At 46.9% G+C, this 18,481-nt stretch overlaps 1 protein-coding gene across 5 annotated transcripts in view; it reads right to left on the bottom strand.

Moving 5' to 3' along the window:
* The window catches only part of ints10 (integrator complex subunit 10), a 65,325-nt gene extending 53,263 nt beyond the window's left edge, over positions 1-12,062 (bottom strand). For 4 of the 5 annotated variants that reach the window (XM_067993653.1, XM_067993663.1, XM_067993670.1 and 1 more), the window contains exons 1-4: positions 11,948-12,062; positions 8,723-8,984; positions 1,562-1,629; positions 501-604 (exon numbers count right to left, since the gene is read on the bottom strand). In XM_067993653.1, the coding sequence (XP_067849754.1) occupies positions 501-604; positions 1,562-1,629; positions 8,723-8,851 (301 nt within the window). In that variant the 5' untranslated portion in view covers positions 8,852-8,984; positions 11,948-12,062. Of the gene's footprint in view, positions 1-500; positions 605-1,561; positions 1,630-8,722; positions 8,985-11,947 lie in introns of those variants that run through there. The other variant, XM_067993691.1, reaches the window with a different exon arrangement.
* Positions 12,063-18,481: the final 6,419 nt, after the last annotated feature.

The raw sequence follows: 18,481 nt of genomic DNA, 5'->3' as shown, positions 1-18,481 counted from the left end.
TGTGAATTATTCAGAAATTCACTGTCCTCCATCTAATATAACATTTATGATGCAATAAAAATAACAACAATATGCCATTTGGATTTTGAGAAACTTTCCACTAGTTGAAAGTATGCAAGATTTTGTGCAACAGAAAATTCTTACAAACTGTGATTCCACGTCGTGCATCACTTTGTATTCAAGGAGTCAGGCACCCAATGTGCACCCAGGCATCCACCAGCACTGCATCTTAAGCCAGATGCTAGGGATCACACAAGGATAGCCTGGGCTAACTCATCTTCCAATTTCTCCCTCCATTCATTACTCTGTTAGTCACTCAGTACTCTCCTAACCCTTGCCCCCTCTCTAAACAGAACTGTGCACTGGCTAAATTATGACAAATTCCATTTCATGTCACACCACTCAGTAGTACAGTTAGTTGGTTTACCTCTATTCGACGATTTTGATTCTTTTTAAAACACACTATGTAGGGCAGTAAGAAAAATGAAACCATTTTTTACCTCGTAAAAACTGTGTCTGCTTGTCCTGAGAATCATTACGCAGTGCTGCTGTAATGACGCTTATTTCCCTCCATACCATTGGCTGGTCAGGAAAATTTACAAACCTGTTTTTTAAAAAAACGCACTGAGATATTTGCAATGCAAACACTAATACTTCACTGTTCTGGAATGTAGTACAAGTACCTCTACGTAACAGTACAAAGTTATAACATAATTAAGTCTTAAATTCAGGTTAATTGTGGCTAGCTCAGATGCATTAACCCAAATAAAACTGGATAAATTATATAGGAATATAAAAGTTTGATTTGTAATTCTGGGATAACAACAACAACTTGCATTTATATAGCGCCTTTAACTATCCCAAGGCACTTCACAACAGCGTTATCAAACAAAATTTGACACCAAGCCACGTAAGGAGATATCAGAACAGGTGACCAAAAGCTTGGTCAAAGAGGTAGACTTTAAGCAGCGTCTTAAAGGAGGAGAGGTAGAGGGGAGAAGAGGTTTAGGATGGGAATTCCAAAGCTTAGGGTGTAGGTAGCTGAAGGCACAGCCACCAATGGTGGAGCGATTAAAATCGGGGATGCGCAAGAGGCCAGAATTGGTACAGGGTTTCACTACCCAATACAGACGATACCTAATTGGAACATTACATGAGTTAACATCGTCTCCCTCTTGCTGCCCAAAAGGATTTCTCACATTTATAATTCCATCGATTGATGCTACAACAGTAGAAAATATTAATGCTTCAATTTCAGGGTTAAAAAGAGAAAACACTCCTGCAATAAAGTGATTATTTTGTGTTCAGATCCTACACAAGCTCCCAAGAGAATGTGTTCTAGTGAATGGTCTACACCCAAAAAATTCACCCTATCTTTTTTCTGTTCAGATGCTAGCGAGCTTTTTGTGTATTTCCAGCATTTTGTTTTGATTTCAGATTTCCAGTACTTGCAGTTTCTTCTTTTCATCTCCCATAGAGATAGATGCCTGGCACTATCTCAATGCACTGTTATATTATTGGTGTCCTGCTTGTGTGGAAAACTGTTTGTTGTATTACTTACATGTCATATAGGAGTCTTCCAGCTGAAGCTGTTCTCTCAGCATTTCGCTCAACTGTGTACATTTCATACTATGAACAGAGACCATTAAAATATCAATGGAAAAAAATCAGTAAACTAATCTAAAACATTTAACATATGATTTCAGTTACAGCTCAGCCTAATTTTCAGGGAGAACAAGCGAGAGTAAAAGTCCAGTTTCAATTATTATCAGCAACCTGCTCACTGACCCCCAATTTCATTAACAGCATGTGTAACAACAAATTAAAGGACACCAGATATTAAATCTGGAAGTGAAACTGACAATTTCATGGTGATCTCAGGATCCATCTAAATCAAGAAGCAAGTTTTATGTGGTATCTTCCCTAAACTAAATACAGATTTTAAATACATATGTACTTGTGACTCAGCCATCCCATCCAGTTACATATCTATATTCTGATCTTGTCATTTAGACCATGGCTTACAGAGGCTACTGGCACTAGTGCAATAACAAAACATGTTGAAACACACTTTCCACTTTTGTTTATAGCCATGAATAGAAACAATTACAATATTAGTTGGAGGGGGAGGGGGGAAAAAAAAATCGGTAAATTAGTCTAAAACATTTAGGTATGATTTCTTAATAGTACTGACCGATGTATTTCAGTAAATAAGTGTTTGAAATTAGCTGATTTCAAATAATAATTGGTAAACTTTTGTGTTCATTAAGGTAAGCACAAAAGACTCTTGTCTTCGTGTGTCAGTATCAATCGTCCCTGGTCAAGTCAAATGCAGAGTAAAGTTTTCTTTTCTGCCTTAAACATTTGGTCTAGCATTAATCTCAGAAAAAAACTCCCACTACAGCAATGCGATATTTCTATTTCCTACAGCAGGCATTCTATGTCCTTTCTGACTGAGATTTCCAATTTAGTGCCAAATCATGGCACATTTTGCACTGAACATCCACAAAAATCTGGGTTGAGACTGCCCAAATTTTCTTAGTGATCCTCAGAAAGAGAGCAAGAGGAGACTTTGTTCCCATTAGTCAGGGCTGGATTCAACTCGAGTTACAGATATGAGACATCCCATACTAACCGAAACTACTCAAAGTGCTCTACACTGCATTGCACAATACAAAATATCAAGGAGTTACAAGGCTGGATTTTAATTAAACGATTCTGAAGAAATCATTTTTTTTAAAGTGGAAAGGCTTTAACTTACTCCCAAGCTTTTATTAATTCTAAATGTATAAGACGGACCACTCATTTTATTGTCGTTACATGTTAGCTGCCTGAACAAGTTGCAAAGTAAAGGCAGTGTGATGTACTAACCTTTAAATCTTTTATTATATATACTATATAAAGCTGCCAATGATGAGTTATGCACCCTGAACTGGGATGTCAATGTTAACAATACGCACCGTACAGACCTGTCTTTCGTTGAGTAGTGAACACTGTACAGAGCTGTCTGAGGGACTTTTTACTAATGCACATTGAACAGAGTTGCTGATCATTCATGTAGGGTTTACAGAGTGGTGGCTGTACAGAGTTGTTGAATGTCAGTCTTTAGGAGAGATGGACAGTGTAGATCCAAGTGTCAGTATTATACACTGTACTGAGCTGTAAGTTCTTTATATGTAAAAAATGGGAATAGTTTGACGTAGTGAAGGGTGTCACTGCTGACTCTGACATCGTGCTCAGGTCAGGTTCTACAATATTCCCATTCCCACCCCCCCGACATCATCAACCGTTCCCCCCCCCCCCCCCGACATCATCATCAACATCATCCGTTCCCCCCCCCGACATCATCATCATCATCATCATCCGTTCCCCCCCCCGACATCATCATCATCATCATCATCCGTTCCCCCCCCGACATCATCATCATCATCCGTTCCCCCCCCCCGACATCATCATCATCATCATCCGTTCCCCCCCCCGACATCGTCATCATCATCATCCGTTCCCCCCCCGACATCGTCATCATCATCATCCGTTCCCCCCCGACATCATCATCATCATCCGTTCCCCCCCCCGACATCGTCATCATCATCCGTTCCCCCCCCGACATCGTCATCATCATCCGTTCCCCCCCGACATCGTCATCATCATCATCCGTTCCCCCCCGACATCGTCATCATCATCATCCGTTCCCCCCCGACATCGTCATCATCATCATCCGTTCCCCCCCGACATCATCATCATCATCCGTTCCCCCCCCCGACATCATCATCATCATCATCCGTTCCCCCCCGACATCGTCATCATCATCATCCGTTCCCCCCCGACATCGTCATCATCATCATCCGTTCCCCCCCGACATCGTCATCATCATCATCCGTTCCCCCCGACATCGTCATCATCATCCGTTCCCCCCCCGACATCGTCATCATCATCATCATCATCCGTTCCCCCCACGAAATCATCATCATCATCATCCGTTCCCCCCCCGACATCATCATCATCATCATCATCCGTTCCCCCCCGACATCATCATCATCATCATCATCCGTTCCCCCCGACATCATCATCATCATCCGTTCCCCCCCGACATCATCATCATCATCCGTTCCCCCCCCCGACATCATCATCATCATCATCCGTTCCCCCCGACATCATCATCATCATCCGTTCCCCCCCGACATCGTCATCATCATCCGTTCCCCCCCCGACATCGTCATCATCATCATCATCATCCGTTCCCCCCACGAAATCATCATCATCATCATCCGTTCCCCCCCGACATCATCATCATCATCATCATCCGTTCCCCCCCGACATCATCATCATCATCATCATCCGTTCCCCCCCGACATCATCATCATCATCATCATCCGTTCCCCCCGACATCATCATCATCATCCGTTCCCCCCCGACATCATCATCATCATCCGTTCCCCCCCCCGACATCATCATCATCATCATCCGTTCCCCCCCCGACATCATCATCATCATCATCCGTTCCCCCCCGACATCATCATCATCATCATCCGTTCCCCCCCGACATCATCATCATCATCATCCGTTCCCCCCCCGACATCATCATCATCATCATCCGTTCCCCCCCGACATCATCATCATCATCATCCGTTCCCCCCCCGACATCATCATCATCATCCGTTCCCCCCCGACATCATCATCATCATCATCATCCGTTCCCCCCCGACATCATCATCATCATCATCCGTTCCCCCCCGACATCATCATCATCATCCGTTCCCCCCCCCCGACATCATCATCATCATCATCCGTTCCCCCCCCCGACATCATCATCATCATCCGTTCCCCCCCCGACATAGTCATCATCCGTTCCCCCCCCCGACATCGTCATCATCATCCGTTCCCCCCCCCCGACATCGTCATCATCATCATCCGTTCCCCCCCCCCGACATCGTCATCATCATCATCCGTTCCCCCCCGACATCATCATCATCATCCGTTCCCCCCCGACATCATCATCATCATCATCATCCGTTCCCCCCCCCGACATCGTCATCATCATCATCCGTTCCCCCCCGACATCATCATCATCCGTTCCCCCCCCCGACATCATCATCATCCGTTCCCCCCCCCGACATCATCATCATCCGTTCCCCCCCCCGACATCATCATCATCCGTTCCCCCCCCGACATCATCATCATCCGTTCCCCCCCCGACATCATCATCATCCGTTCCCCCCCCCCGACATCATCATCATCCGTTCCCCCCCCGACATCATCATCATCCGTTCCCCCCCCGACATCATCATCATCCGTTCTCCCCCGACATCATCATCATCCGTTCCCCCCGACATCATCATCATCCGTTCCCCCCCGACATCATCATCATCATCATCCGTTCCCCCCCCCGACATCATCATCATCCGTTCCCCCCCCCGACATCATCATCATCCGTTCCCCCCCCGACATCATCATCATCCGTTCCCCCCCGACATCATCATCATCCGTTCTCCCCCGACATCATCATCATCCGTTCCCCCCGACATCATCATCATCCGTTCCCCCCGACATCATCATCATCCGTTCCCCCCCGACATCATCATCATCCGTTCCCCCCCGACATCATCATCATCCGTTTCCCCCCCCCCGACATCATCATCATCCGTTTCCCCCCCCCGACATCATCATCATCCGTTCCCCCCCCCGACATCATCATCATCCGTTCCCCCCCGACATCATCATCATCCGTTCCCCCCCGACATCATCATCATCCATTCCCCCCCCCCATCATCATCATCCGTTCCCCCCCCCCGACATCATCATCATCATCATCCGTTCCCCCCCCCGCCGACATCATCATCATCATCATCATCATCCGTTCCCCCCCCCCCCCCGACATCATCATCATCAACCGTTCCCCCCCCACCCCCCGACATCATCATCATCATCCGTTCTCCCCCCCCCCCAATCATCATCATAGAAGTTACAACATGGAAACAGGCCCTTCGGCCCAACATGTCTATGTCGCCCAGTTTATACCACTAAGCTGGTCCCAATTGCCTGCACTTGGCCCATATCCCTCTATACCCATCTTACCCATGTAACTGTCCAAATGCTTTTTAAAAGACAAAATTGTACCTGCCTCTACTACTGCCTCTGGCAGCTCGTTCCAGACACTCACCACCCTTTGAGTGAAAAAATTGCCCCTCTGGACCCTTTTGTATCTCTCCCCTCTCACCTTAAATCTATGTCCCCTCGTTATAGACTCCCCTACCTTTGGGAAAAGATTTTGACTATCTACCTTATCTATGCCCCTCATTATTTTATAGACTTCTATAAGATCACCCCTAAACCTCCTACTCTCCAGGGAAAAAAGTCCCAGTCTATCTAACCTCTCCCAATAAGTCAAACCATCAAGTCCCGGTAGCATCCTAGTAAATCTTTTCTGCACTCTTTCTAGTTTAATAATATCCTTTCTATAATAGGGTGACCAGAACTGTACACAGTATTCCAAGTGTGGCCTTACTAATGTCTTGTACAACTTCAACAAGACATCCCAACTCCTGTATTCAATGTTCTGACCAATGAAACCAAGCATGCCGAATGCCTTCTTCACCACCCTATCCACCTGTGACTCCACTTTCAAGGAGCTATGAACCTGTACTCCTAGATCTCTTTGTTCTATAACTCTCCCCAACGCCCTACCATTAACGGAGTAGGTCCTGGCCCGATTCGATCTACCAAAATGCATCACTCACATTTATCTAAATTAAACTCCATCTGCCATTCATCGGCCCACTGGTCCAATTTATCAAGATCCCGTTGCAATCCTAGATAACCTTCTTCACTGTCCACAATGCCACCAATCTTGGTGTCATCTGCAAACTTACTAACCATGCCTCCTAAATTCTCATCCAAATCATTAATATAAATAACAAATAACAGCGGACCCAGCACCGATCCCTGAGGCACACCGCTGGACACAGGCCTCCAGTTTGAAAATCAACCCTCTACAACCACCCTCTGTCTTCTGTCGTCAAGCCAATTTTGTATCCAATTGGCTACCTCACCTTGGATCCCGTGAGATTTAACCTTATGTAACAACCTACCATGCGGTACCTTGTCAAAGGCTTTGCTAAAGTCCATGTAGACCACGTCTACTGCACAGCCCTCATCTATCTTCTTGGTTACCCCTTCAAAAAACTCAATCAAATTCGTGAGACATGATTTTCCTCTCACAAAACCATGCTGACTGTTCCTAATCAGTCCCTGCCTCTCCAAATGCCTGTAGATCCTGTCTCCCAGAATACCCTCTAACAACTTACCCACTACAGATGTCAGGCTCACCGGTCTGTAGTTCCCAGGCTTTTCCCTGCCGCCCTTCTTAAACAAAGGTACAACATTTGCTACCCTCCAATCATCAGGCACCTCACCTGTAGCTGTCGATGATTCAAATATCTCTGCTAGGGGACCCGCAATTTCCTCCCTAACCTCCCATAACGTCCTGGGATACATTTCATCAGGTCCCGGAGATTTATCTACCTTGATGCGCGTTAAGACTTCCAGCACCTCCCTCTCTGTAATATGTACACTCCTCAAGACATCACTATTTATTTCCCCAAGTTCCCTAACATCCATGCCTTTCTCAACCGTAAATACCGATGTGAAATATTCATTCAGGATCTCACCCATCTCGTGGTTCCGCACATAGATGACCTTGTTGATCCTTAAGAGGCCCTACTCTCTCCCTAGTTACTCTTTTGCCCATGACAAGCCCAACAAGAGGGGATGCAATTCTAGATTTAGTCCTGGGAAATGAAGATGGGCATGTGGGTGAAGTGACAGTGGGTGACCATATTGGGGATAGTGACCACAATTCAGTTAGTTTTAGCATTATTATGGAAAAGTCCAGAGTTAAATCAGGAGCAAACGTTTTAAATTGGGGGGAAGGCAAATTTTACAGAACTAAGAGGTGATTTGGCAGAAGTGGACCGGACACAACTACTTGAGGAGAAATCAGTGGCAAGCCAGTGGGAGGCACTAAAAAGTGAAATTCTACGGGTACAATACAGACACCTCTCCTCTCTTCCCCCCTCATCATCATCCGTTCTCCTCCCCCATCATCATCATCCGTTCCCCCCCCCTCATCATCATCATCCATTCCCCACCGCCCTCATCATCATCATCCATTCCCCACCCCCCTCATCATCATCATCCATTCCCCACCCCCCTCATCATCATCATCCATTCCCCACCCCCCTCATCATCATCATCCATTCCCCACCCCCCTCATCATCATCATCCATTCCCCACCCCCCTCATCATCATCATCCATTCCCCACCCCCCTCATCATCATCATCATCCATTCCCCACCCCCCTCATCATCATCATCATCCATTCCCCACCCCCCTCATCATCATCATCATCCATTCCCCACCCCCCTCATCATCATCATCCATTCCCCACCCCCCTCATCATCATCATCCATTCCCCATCCCCCTCATCATCATCCATTCCCCCCCCCCTCATCATCATCATCCATTCCCCCCCCCCTCATCATCATCATCATCCATTCCCCCCCCCCTCATCATCATCATCCATTCCCCCCCCCCCTCATCATCATCATCATCCATTCCCCCCCCCCCCTCATCATCATCATCATCCATTCCCCCATCTTTACTACGAGCCGCTGGCGCTGACACAAGAGGCCCCGCCTCTCCCCTTTCTCTGACTCACACCGACCTGAATCCCAAAATCCGTAGGGTACAAGGTCCTGGCGGTGATTAACCAGGCTTTGGCGGCCCAAGGATCCTCCGTCACTAAATCCCGAGCTTTCTTCACCAGGAATTCACAGTCAATCTGCGCCGCCATAACGAAAAAAAAGTTCCGTTTTTTGTGGAGACACAGCGCGCAGGCGCGTTAAACTGGACATGCGTATACGCGACGCTCCTGCTCCGACAGAGACTGCGCATGCGACCGTTCGCCACAGTGATTGTGGAGGTTGCTGGAAATGGAGGATTTAAAAATTGTATAAAAATGTTACCAGAGAAAGAACTTGCATTTGTATAGCACGTGATCACATCTCTTAGGATCTCCTAAAGCATTCACATCCAATGAGAAATAAATAACTTGAATTTATATAGTGCATTTCACAACCTCAAGACGTCCCAAAGCGCTTAACCACCAATTAAATACTTTTGAAGTGCAGTTACTGTTGTAATGTAAGGAAATGCAGCAGCCAATTTCTGCACAGCAAGGCCCCACAAACAGTAATGAGATAAATGATCAATTAAACTGTTTTAGTGATGTTGGTTGAGAGTTAAATGTTAGCCAGGACACCAGGAGAACTCCCCTGCTCTTAAAATAGTGCCATAGGATCCTTTACAACCATCTGAGAGGGCAGACAGGACCTCAGTTTAACGTCTTATCCAAAAGACAGCACCTCTGACAGTGCAGCACTCCCTCAGTATTTCACTGAAGTGTCAGTTGACATTATGCGCTTAAATCCTGAAGTGTGGCTTAAACCCACAACCTTCTGACTCAGGCAAGCGTACTACCACTGAGCCACAGCTCAACCTTGATGAATGACTTCTTGAAGTTGAAGTTACTGTTATGTGCAGCAATGGAAGGAGCAGTTCATTTTTTTGGAGGTAGGGTTCAGGGAGGAATGTGGCTCAGGAGAACTTCCTACTCTTCTGCAAATAGTGCCATGGGATCGTTAACGACCACCTGAAGCAGCAAATTCAGTTTAACACCTTTGACGATGCAACACAAGAAAAGTCATCCAGTCCGGATGGGATGCATTCTAGGTTGCTGAGGATATGGGAGTGGTGCCAGAGGACTGGGTGGTTGCAAATGTTACACCCCTGTTCAAAAAGGGGAGGATAAACCAGTAACTATAGACCAATCAACCTAACGTTGGTGGTGGGGAAACTTTGAGAGACCATAATCTGGGAAGAACATGGGTTAATAAATGACAGCCAATGTGGATTTGTTAAAGGCAAATCATGTCTGACAAACTTGATTGAGTTCTTCGATGAAATAACAGAGAGGGTTGATGAAGGTAGTGCAATTGATGTGTATATGGACTTTCAAAAGGCATTCGATAAAGTGCCATATAATAATTACAACAGTGACTACACTTCAAAAGTACTTCATTGGTTGTAAAGCCCTTTAGGACGTCCGGACGTCGTGAAAGGCGCTATATAAATGCAAGTCTTTTTCTTTTAGACTTGTTAGCACAATTGAAGCCCACGAGATTAAAGGGGCAGTGGCAGTGTGGATACAAAATTGGCTAAGAGATAGAAAGCAGAGTAGTGGTGATCAGTTGTTTTTCAGACTGGAGGGAAGTATCAGTTGTGTCCCCCACAGATCGATATTAGGTCCACACTTCTTTTTGATATATATTAATGACCTGGACTTGGATATAAGAGGCAGAATTTTAAAGTTTTCAGATGGCACAAAACTTGGAAATGTAGAAAACAGTGAGGAGGATAGTAACAGACTTCAGAAGGACATAGACAAACTGGTGAAATTGGCAGACACATGACAAATGAAATTTAATGCAGAAAGGTATGAAGTGATACATTTTGGAATGAAGAATGAGGAGAGGCAATTTTAAAAGGGGCACAGGAACAGAGAGACCTGGGAGTTCACATACACAAATCTTTGATGGCAGCACAAGCTGGTGAGACTGTTAAAAAAGCATACGGGTTCCTTAGCTTTATAAATAGAAGCATAGTATACAAAAGCAAGGAAATTATGCTAAACCTTTATAAATCACTGGTTAGGCCTCAGCTGGAGTATTGTGTCCAATTCTGGGCACTACACTTTAGGAAGGATGTTAAGGCCTCGAAGAGTGTGCAGAGAAGATTTACCAGAATGGTATCAGGAATCAGGGACTTCAGTTATGTGGAGAGACAAGAGAAGCTGGGATTATTCTCGATGTGGAGATGCCGGTGATGGACTGGGGTGGACAAATGTAAGTAGTCGCACAACACCAGGTTATAGTCCAACAGATTTATTTGAAATCACAAGCTTTCGGAGCTTTGCTCCTTCGTCAGGTAAGTGAAGAGTTGCATAAAGGCACAGTATATATAGTCAGAGAACAATGCCTGGTGATTACAGATAATCTTTCTAACTGCCCTTTATCACACCTTGGCAGAGAGATAATCACAGCAATCAAAGGAGTGAATGGTGTTCAGACAGGTTAGTCAGGGAAACATTACATCCAAGAATACTGAGGTGGGGTCACATGGGGTCAAATTAGAGAGAGAGAGAGACCAGAAAGACACCCAAGGTCCCGGTTGAGGCCGTCCTCATGGGTGCGGATCTTGGGTTCATGTCACGCTACATGTAACCCCACCTGACGTAGAGTCATCCAGACTCAAGCCGTAGTTGGCTTGTTCTCCATAAATAGATGCGGCCGGACCTGCTGCGATTCCCAGCAAAAAAAGTTATCTGTTTTTAATACAAACCCCAGCATCTGCTACATTTGACCCCTTGCCAGCGACGCCCACATCCCATGAACGAATAAAAATAAAAGAATGCACTACCTGAAAGGATGGTGGAAACAGATTCAATAGTAACTTTCAAAAGGGAATTGGATATGTTTTTAAAATGGAAACGTTGGCAGGACAATGGGGAAAGAGCAGGGGAGTGGGACTAATTGGCTAGCTCTTTCAAAGAGTCGGCACAGGTATGATGGGCTGAATGCCCTCCTCCTGTGCTGTAAGATTCTATGATTTACTCTCATAGTACAGTACTGAAATGTCAGCCCAGATTATGATGCTCAAGTTCTGGAGTGAGGCATCATACCATGACTCAGAGCCAAGCTACTTTCAGAACCAAGCTGATAAAATCTATTTTCTTAGAAACAAAACTACACATTGCATGAGGCTGTCAACATGAGACAAATTCTAGCGTGAGATTTTCAGTCACAAGCTGCATGCTGGAGTTATCACCCACCAAAAATATAAACGAGTTCCCTCCATCACATGCACCACCAGGGGAACGATCTGTCAGTACTTGTATTAGAGTTTGCTGTTCTGTTTTTGCTACTGCAGCTATTCCAGGCCATTGGTATTCTTCAGTTACTGACTGAGTCATGCTTCCTGCTACTTATGTGACAAGGTGCTTTCAGCCAATCAGCTATCAGAAATTACTTGGGAGCGGATGGACATAAAATTAAAAATCAGATAGTTCAAAGTCCTGCCAAACAAGTTAAGCTTTTGAATTAAAAATTAACTTTGGTGGTTTATTCATATTTTAACAATTGACTTCTTGTCAGCTACTTTGTTATTAAAATCACACTGCCAATGGGAGTCGTTGAGCAATGAAATCTGCACGTGTTTGAGAACTATATGTGGAACTCTGTCCTCCTCAACCCCACAGCAATGCTATGCAAGTAGGTAGTAAAAACAGGCTCCCAATTACATCACTGAGAAAATAGAACTGATACTGCATCCTTCAGTATAGGGTAAAAGTGGTATTCCTATACTCTTTGGATGACATTTTTCCTGTCTTTACCTTGTTTACGTTTCTTTCATTTTTTCATCTTTTTCTTCTCATCTCATTTCTCTTTTTTCCTCTGACTCCTTTTATTGTATTTTTCTTTCACAACCTGCCTGGCTGTGATTTTTGTGATCGACAAAATAATAAAAATAGAAAAGCGATTGGGGAAATGAAAGAATATGGAGGAGGAAAAGGAAGACAGAACGAGCAGAAGAAAAGTGTTTAAAGGAGAACTGTAAAATTTGTCTTTTTATTGACTCTAACCAATCTACTCAGTCTCTTAAAACAGATTACCAACCACAGCTAAATCCCCAAGAAGATAAAGCTCTATGAAATTTTCCTTTGACCTTCAGAAAGTAAACAAGCAAAAGTAAGTCCAGTCCACACTTACAAGTCTGAAATGAAAACAGAAAATGCTGGAAATACTCAGCAAATCAGGCAGCATCTGTGGAGAAAGAAACTGAGTTGATGTTTCAGGACAAAGACTATTCGTCAGAATTGGAAAAAGTTGAAGATTAAACAAATTTTAAGCAAATGTAAGGAATCTTACAACACCAGGTTATAGTCCAACAATTTTATTTTAAAATCACAAGCTTTCGGAGATTATCTCCTTCGTCAGGTGAGTGAGTGAAAGGTTCTCAAATCGCATATCTTATATTAGGCTGGGACACCATCACACCAATCAAAGGTGTCGTTGGTGTTCAGACAGGTTAGCCATGGAAAATAGTAGGTCCCAGTATGCTGAATACACATTGTGTGAAATTACACAGACGGAGAGAAAGAGACCCAAAAGGCAGAGAGAGAGAGAGAATATTAAAAACAGATAACTTTTTTTTCCCCTTGCTGGTGGGGTTACGTGTAGCGTGACAAATTTTAAGCAAGTACAGAGCCAGGGAAAGGTGGGGAGGAAGGGGAGGGGAGGAAAGAACAAAAGGGAAGGTTTGTGATAGGGTTGAGGGCCGAAGTGATTAAATGACAAAAAGGAAGATGGTAAACGGCATGGAGGGTGGTAATGAGACAAGTAAAGAAACAAAAGATGGGTCTAAAGGAGCAATCAATGGCAACAGATTCTGACGAAACATCTTCGACCTGAAACATTGACTCTGTTTCTTTCCCTGCAATGCTGCCTAACTTGCTGACCTTTTCCAGCATTTCCTGTTTTTATTATTGAAATTAATGTTGAGTCTGTAAGGTTGTAAAGTGCCTAATCGAAAGATGAGGTGCTGTTCCTCGAGCTTCCATTGAGCTTCATTAGAACCGTGAAAGAGGCCAAGGGCAGAGAGGTCACAGTGGGAGTGGGACAAAGAATTAAAATGGCAAGTGACTGGAAGGTCAGGGTCACACTTGCGGACTAAGCGGAGGTGTTCAGCAAAACGATCACCCAGTCTGCATTTGGTTTCCCCAATGTAGAGGAGACCGTATCGTGAGCAGCGAATACAGTATAGTAAATTGAAAGGAGTTCAAATAAATCGTTGTTTCACCTGGAAGGAGTGTTTGGGGCCTTTGACAGTGGGAAGAGAGGAGGGCAGGTGTTGCACCTCATGCACTCACACGGGAAGGTGCCGTAAGAAGGGGAGTGGGTGTTGGGGGCGATGGAAGAGTGGACCAGGTATGGTCCCTTCGGAATGCTGAAAGGGGAGGGGAAGATGTGTTTGGTGGTGGCATCGCACTGGAGATGGCGGAAATGGCGGAGGATGATACATTGAATGTAGAGGCTGGTGGCGTGGAAGGTGAGGACAAGGGGGACCCTCTCGTGGTTCTGGGAGGGAGGGGTAGGGGTGAGGGCAGAGTGCGGGAAATGAGACAGACACGGTCGAGGGCCCTGTCAACTACAGTGGAGGGGAATCCTTGGTTGAGGAAAAAGGAAGACATATCAGAAGCACTGGTGTGAAAGGTGACATCGTCAGGACAGAAACGACGGAGACAGAGAAACTGGGAGAATGGAATGGAGTCCTTACAGGAAGCGGGGTGGGAGGAAGTGTAATCAAGCTAGCTGTGAGAGTCGGTGGGCTTATAATAGATATTGGTTGACAGCCTATCCCCAGAAATGGAGATAAAGAAGTCGAGGAAGGGAAGGAAAGGGTCGGAGATGGACCATGTGAAAGCGAGGGAGGGGTGGAAATTGGAAGCAAAGTTGATGAAATTTTCCAGTTCAGGGCGAGAGCAGGAAATGACACCGACTCAGTCATCAATGTACTGGAAAAAGAGGTGAGGGAGGGGACCTCAGTAGGACTGGAACAAGGAATGTTCCATGTATCCCACAAAAAGGTAGGCATAGTTGGGACCCATACAGGTTCCCATAGCAACACCTTTTATTTGGAGGAAGTGAGTGGAGTCAAAGGAGAAGTTGTTCAATATAAGAACAAGTTCAGCCAGGCAAAGGAGGGTGGTGGAGGATGGGGACTGGTTGGGTCTCTGTTCAAGGAGAAAGCGGAGGGCCCACAGGCCGTCCTGGTGGGGGATGGAGGTGTAGATGGACTGGACGTCCATTATGAAAAGGAGACGGTTAGGGCTGGCAAACTGGAAACTGTTAAAAGTGGTGGAGGGCATCGGAAGAGTCGTGGACGAGGACACGGAGGACCCTATCTTCATTCTGGGAGGAAGGGGTGAGGGCAGAAGTGTGGGAAATGGGACAGACACGGTCGAAGGCCCTATCAACTACAGTGGAGGGGAATCCTCAGTTGAGGAAAAAGGAAGACATAACTGAAGCACTGGTGTGGAAGGTGACAACTCTGATCCATGGTTAAGTCATCTCAGTCCCTACAGTTCAGGATCCACCACATCCCATGGAGTATTTGATAAGTTGTGTCTATCTGCATTCTTGTTGCTGAACAGATATTTATTCATGTCATTTTTCCCTGGAGTGAATTCAGATAGGATTAAATACTTCTGTTGTGAGTCTATTCCATACGTAGGGCCCGATATTAGAAGGGAGGCGGGTTGCCAGCGGGGGGTCGACTGGGTGCGTGCTTCCGGGTTTCTCATTGCAGACCTGCGCAGCGGGCGCACTGCGCACCCGCATCACAGGCGGTCAGCAGGAGGAGCCCTATTTAAAGTGGCAGTCCTCCAATACTCCTCCTGCAGCAAAGAACTATATTGGCAGCATGGAGCAGGCCAGAGGCAAGGCTGCTCCAAGGTTCTCAGACTCCTCACTCCAGGTGCTGCTCAATGGGGTCAGGAAGAGGAGGGAAATGTTTTTTCCCAGCGTACAGGAGGAAGTGGCCTGCTTCTGCCACCAAGAAGGCCTGGCTCGAGGTGGCAGAAGAGGTCACCAGCAGCAGTAACATCTCCCGAACCTGGGTCCAGTGCAGGAAGCGCTTTAATGACCTAACCAGGTCAGCCAAAGTGAGTATACTTACGCTTCTCCCACACTCCGTCTTCCACATCACCTCCACCACCACACAACTCCTTCTGCACTGCCACCACAATGCTCTCGCATCACTCCTCACATCTACTCAACCATCATCCTCACCTTGCCTGCACGTACTCACCGCCCCAGTTCCCATTCGAACACTACCACGCAACCCAATCCTCATACAATCTCATGGCTATGTCTCACATGCACCCTCCCTCACGGTCACTCCCACCCACACCAATGCATGCAGCGGGTCACTATGCAACCATCACTCAATCACGTCTCTCTGTGTTTTGCCTTGATAGGAGAAGAGATGCCAGAATGCCCGGGAGAGGGCAAGGAATGGAGGGGGCCCGCCACACCAGGTGGTCCTCACCGACGCAGAGCAGCAGGCATTAGAAATAAGCCATAAGCTGGAGTGCCTGTCCGTGGCGGAGGCCGAGACTGGGAGCGCAAAAGTGGCTGGTGACAGAAATCTAACACTCAGCACTCATGATAGCGAATGATCTTAACATCACTTGGCATCTGCAGCACCTCAACATCTGTCCACATGCTTAATATTGCTTTCTGTTCTCTTGCAGGGCCATCTGCGACCGCTGCGATCTGCGGAGGGCGATTCTTCAGAGGGCCTGCCGGCCTCTGACGGGGCATCAACACATCTGAGCCAGCCATCCACCAGCGCAGATACACTCACCTCAGTGGGTCCCCGTCCTCACTTAGTTGGGGTTGCACATGGTGAGTCACAACGCACTTGTGAGCACGAGCAGACCCTGGTGGCAGTGGAGAGTCCGCGTCGGTGAGAGCACTCTTCTCCAAGCTCTGCTCAGCTGGACCCAGATGCTGAACTCTGGGGGCCAGCCATGAAAAGGAGAGACATCGAGGGGCAGCAGCACATTGCCGACGTACTGGGACAGTTGCCACGCACACTCTCCATAATCGCGCAGAGGATGGAGTAGTCCAACTCCTGCATGAGTGGAATGGTGGCACAGGTACAGGAGGGTATCTCCGAGATACTGTCACAGGGACGTGAAGGCATCTTTGAGATAGTGTCGCAGGTAAGTGTGGGAATGTCTGTGATGGAGGGAAGGCTAGACTCCATGGAGATTCAAGCACAGCTCAACAATGAGTCCATTCAGGCCCCGACAATGGCCATTCGGATTCAGGGTGAGCAACATTCTGCCGCCTTAAACAGGCTGACAGATACGTTACAACTGGCCTTCCAAGGCTTCACACAAGTCCTCCAAACTGTCGTCCAGCAGGATGGAAGGAGTGATGTGGGCCTGGCCCAGGAGAGGGATGATGGCGAAAGGGGACATGGAAGTGAGGATGCCACTCAAAGCGCTCCCACGTCTCACCCATTGCCCCCCTCTCAACCAGTACCCGCAATGCTGCCTCCTCTCCAGGTGGTCGAGTCTGCCCCTGCACAGATGCAGGTGGAGCAGTCTTTGGAGGGGCCCTCATGGGCACCGAAACCCAGAGGGCGTCCGCGCAAAGCATCTCATCGGTCAGGGCATGGACAAGAGCAACCTGCCACTACCTCTGCTGAAGCCACAGGGGTAGCACCATGTAGGGGTTCCCGTAAACGTAAGGCTAAGGTTTTGTGAGCATAAAGGGGATGCACAAGGGTGTATGACGGAATGTCATGTTTTTCATTTAGATTTGTTTCTTTTGCCACTCACATTAAATGTTGTTATCACCACTACTGCCACGTCTTTGCAAATCTTGTCTGGTTTGTGCAATAATTCCCTTGCCTGAGGATCACAATGAAGACCCACAACTAATGCCACCCATTGTGTCACTGCAGAGTGGGTGTAGGTGTATTTGCAGGGCTCTTTTGTGCAGACGACTGAGAGACACCGGCGATGTCCCCGGTGGCACCCTGGAATGATCCGGAGGAGAAGAAGTTGACGGCAGTGGTGACTTTGACAGTGTCAGGTAAGAAGATGGTGCTCGGGCCAGCCGGGAGCAGCTCGGCATCAAAGAGGCTGCAGATGTCCACGACTACATGTCGAGTGACTCTGAGCCTCCATGTGCGCTGCTCCTCAGAGAGGTCGAGGAAGCTGATCCTTGGTCTGTAGACCCTGTGGCGAGGGTAGTGCCCTCTGCGATGCATCTCTCTCTGAGGTTGCCTTCCCTCCTGCTGTGCAGGTGGATGTGTCACAGCATTGTGTTGTGGAGCTCCATGCGTCTGAGGTGGACGGCGTGGACGGCGTGGCCAGCGAGGTTGGTGATGCTGTTCGTCCTCCGATGAGGTCATGACTGCAGCTATGGCGGCCTCCATCCGGAAGATGTACATTTGAGGGGGTCCGCAAAGTAGGTAAATGTGTCTGCACACTGGGGTTGAGGTTCCAAGTTGATGAATTTTAGTGTTTGGAGGAGGGTGGTGCAGGCCAAACTTTGTCTAAAGTGACAGAGTGGCCTCCTGCAATGAGTGAGGGTCTCCTCCCCCCCTACCTGTCAAATGGACCTTTGCAGCTCCCACTGGCTGGTGGCTGCAACACGTCTGTTTCAACTGAGAGTATTTCCCCCAGCACGGGAAACACGCTCTGTTGAGATGAAAATCCCACCCGTCCTAAAATATCATGTCAATCAGGTCTGCAAATGACCTGAACTATCTAATTAATTGTTTTAAG

The sequence above is a fragment of the Heptranchias perlo genome, chromosome 1 (assembly GCF_035084215.1).
Source record: "Heptranchias perlo isolate sHepPer1 chromosome 1, sHepPer1.hap1, whole genome shotgun sequence".
NCBI lineage: Eukaryota > Metazoa > Chordata > Chondrichthyes > Hexanchiformes > Hexanchidae > Heptranchias > Heptranchias perlo.
This window is presented reverse-complemented; position numbering and strand designations above follow the sequence as displayed.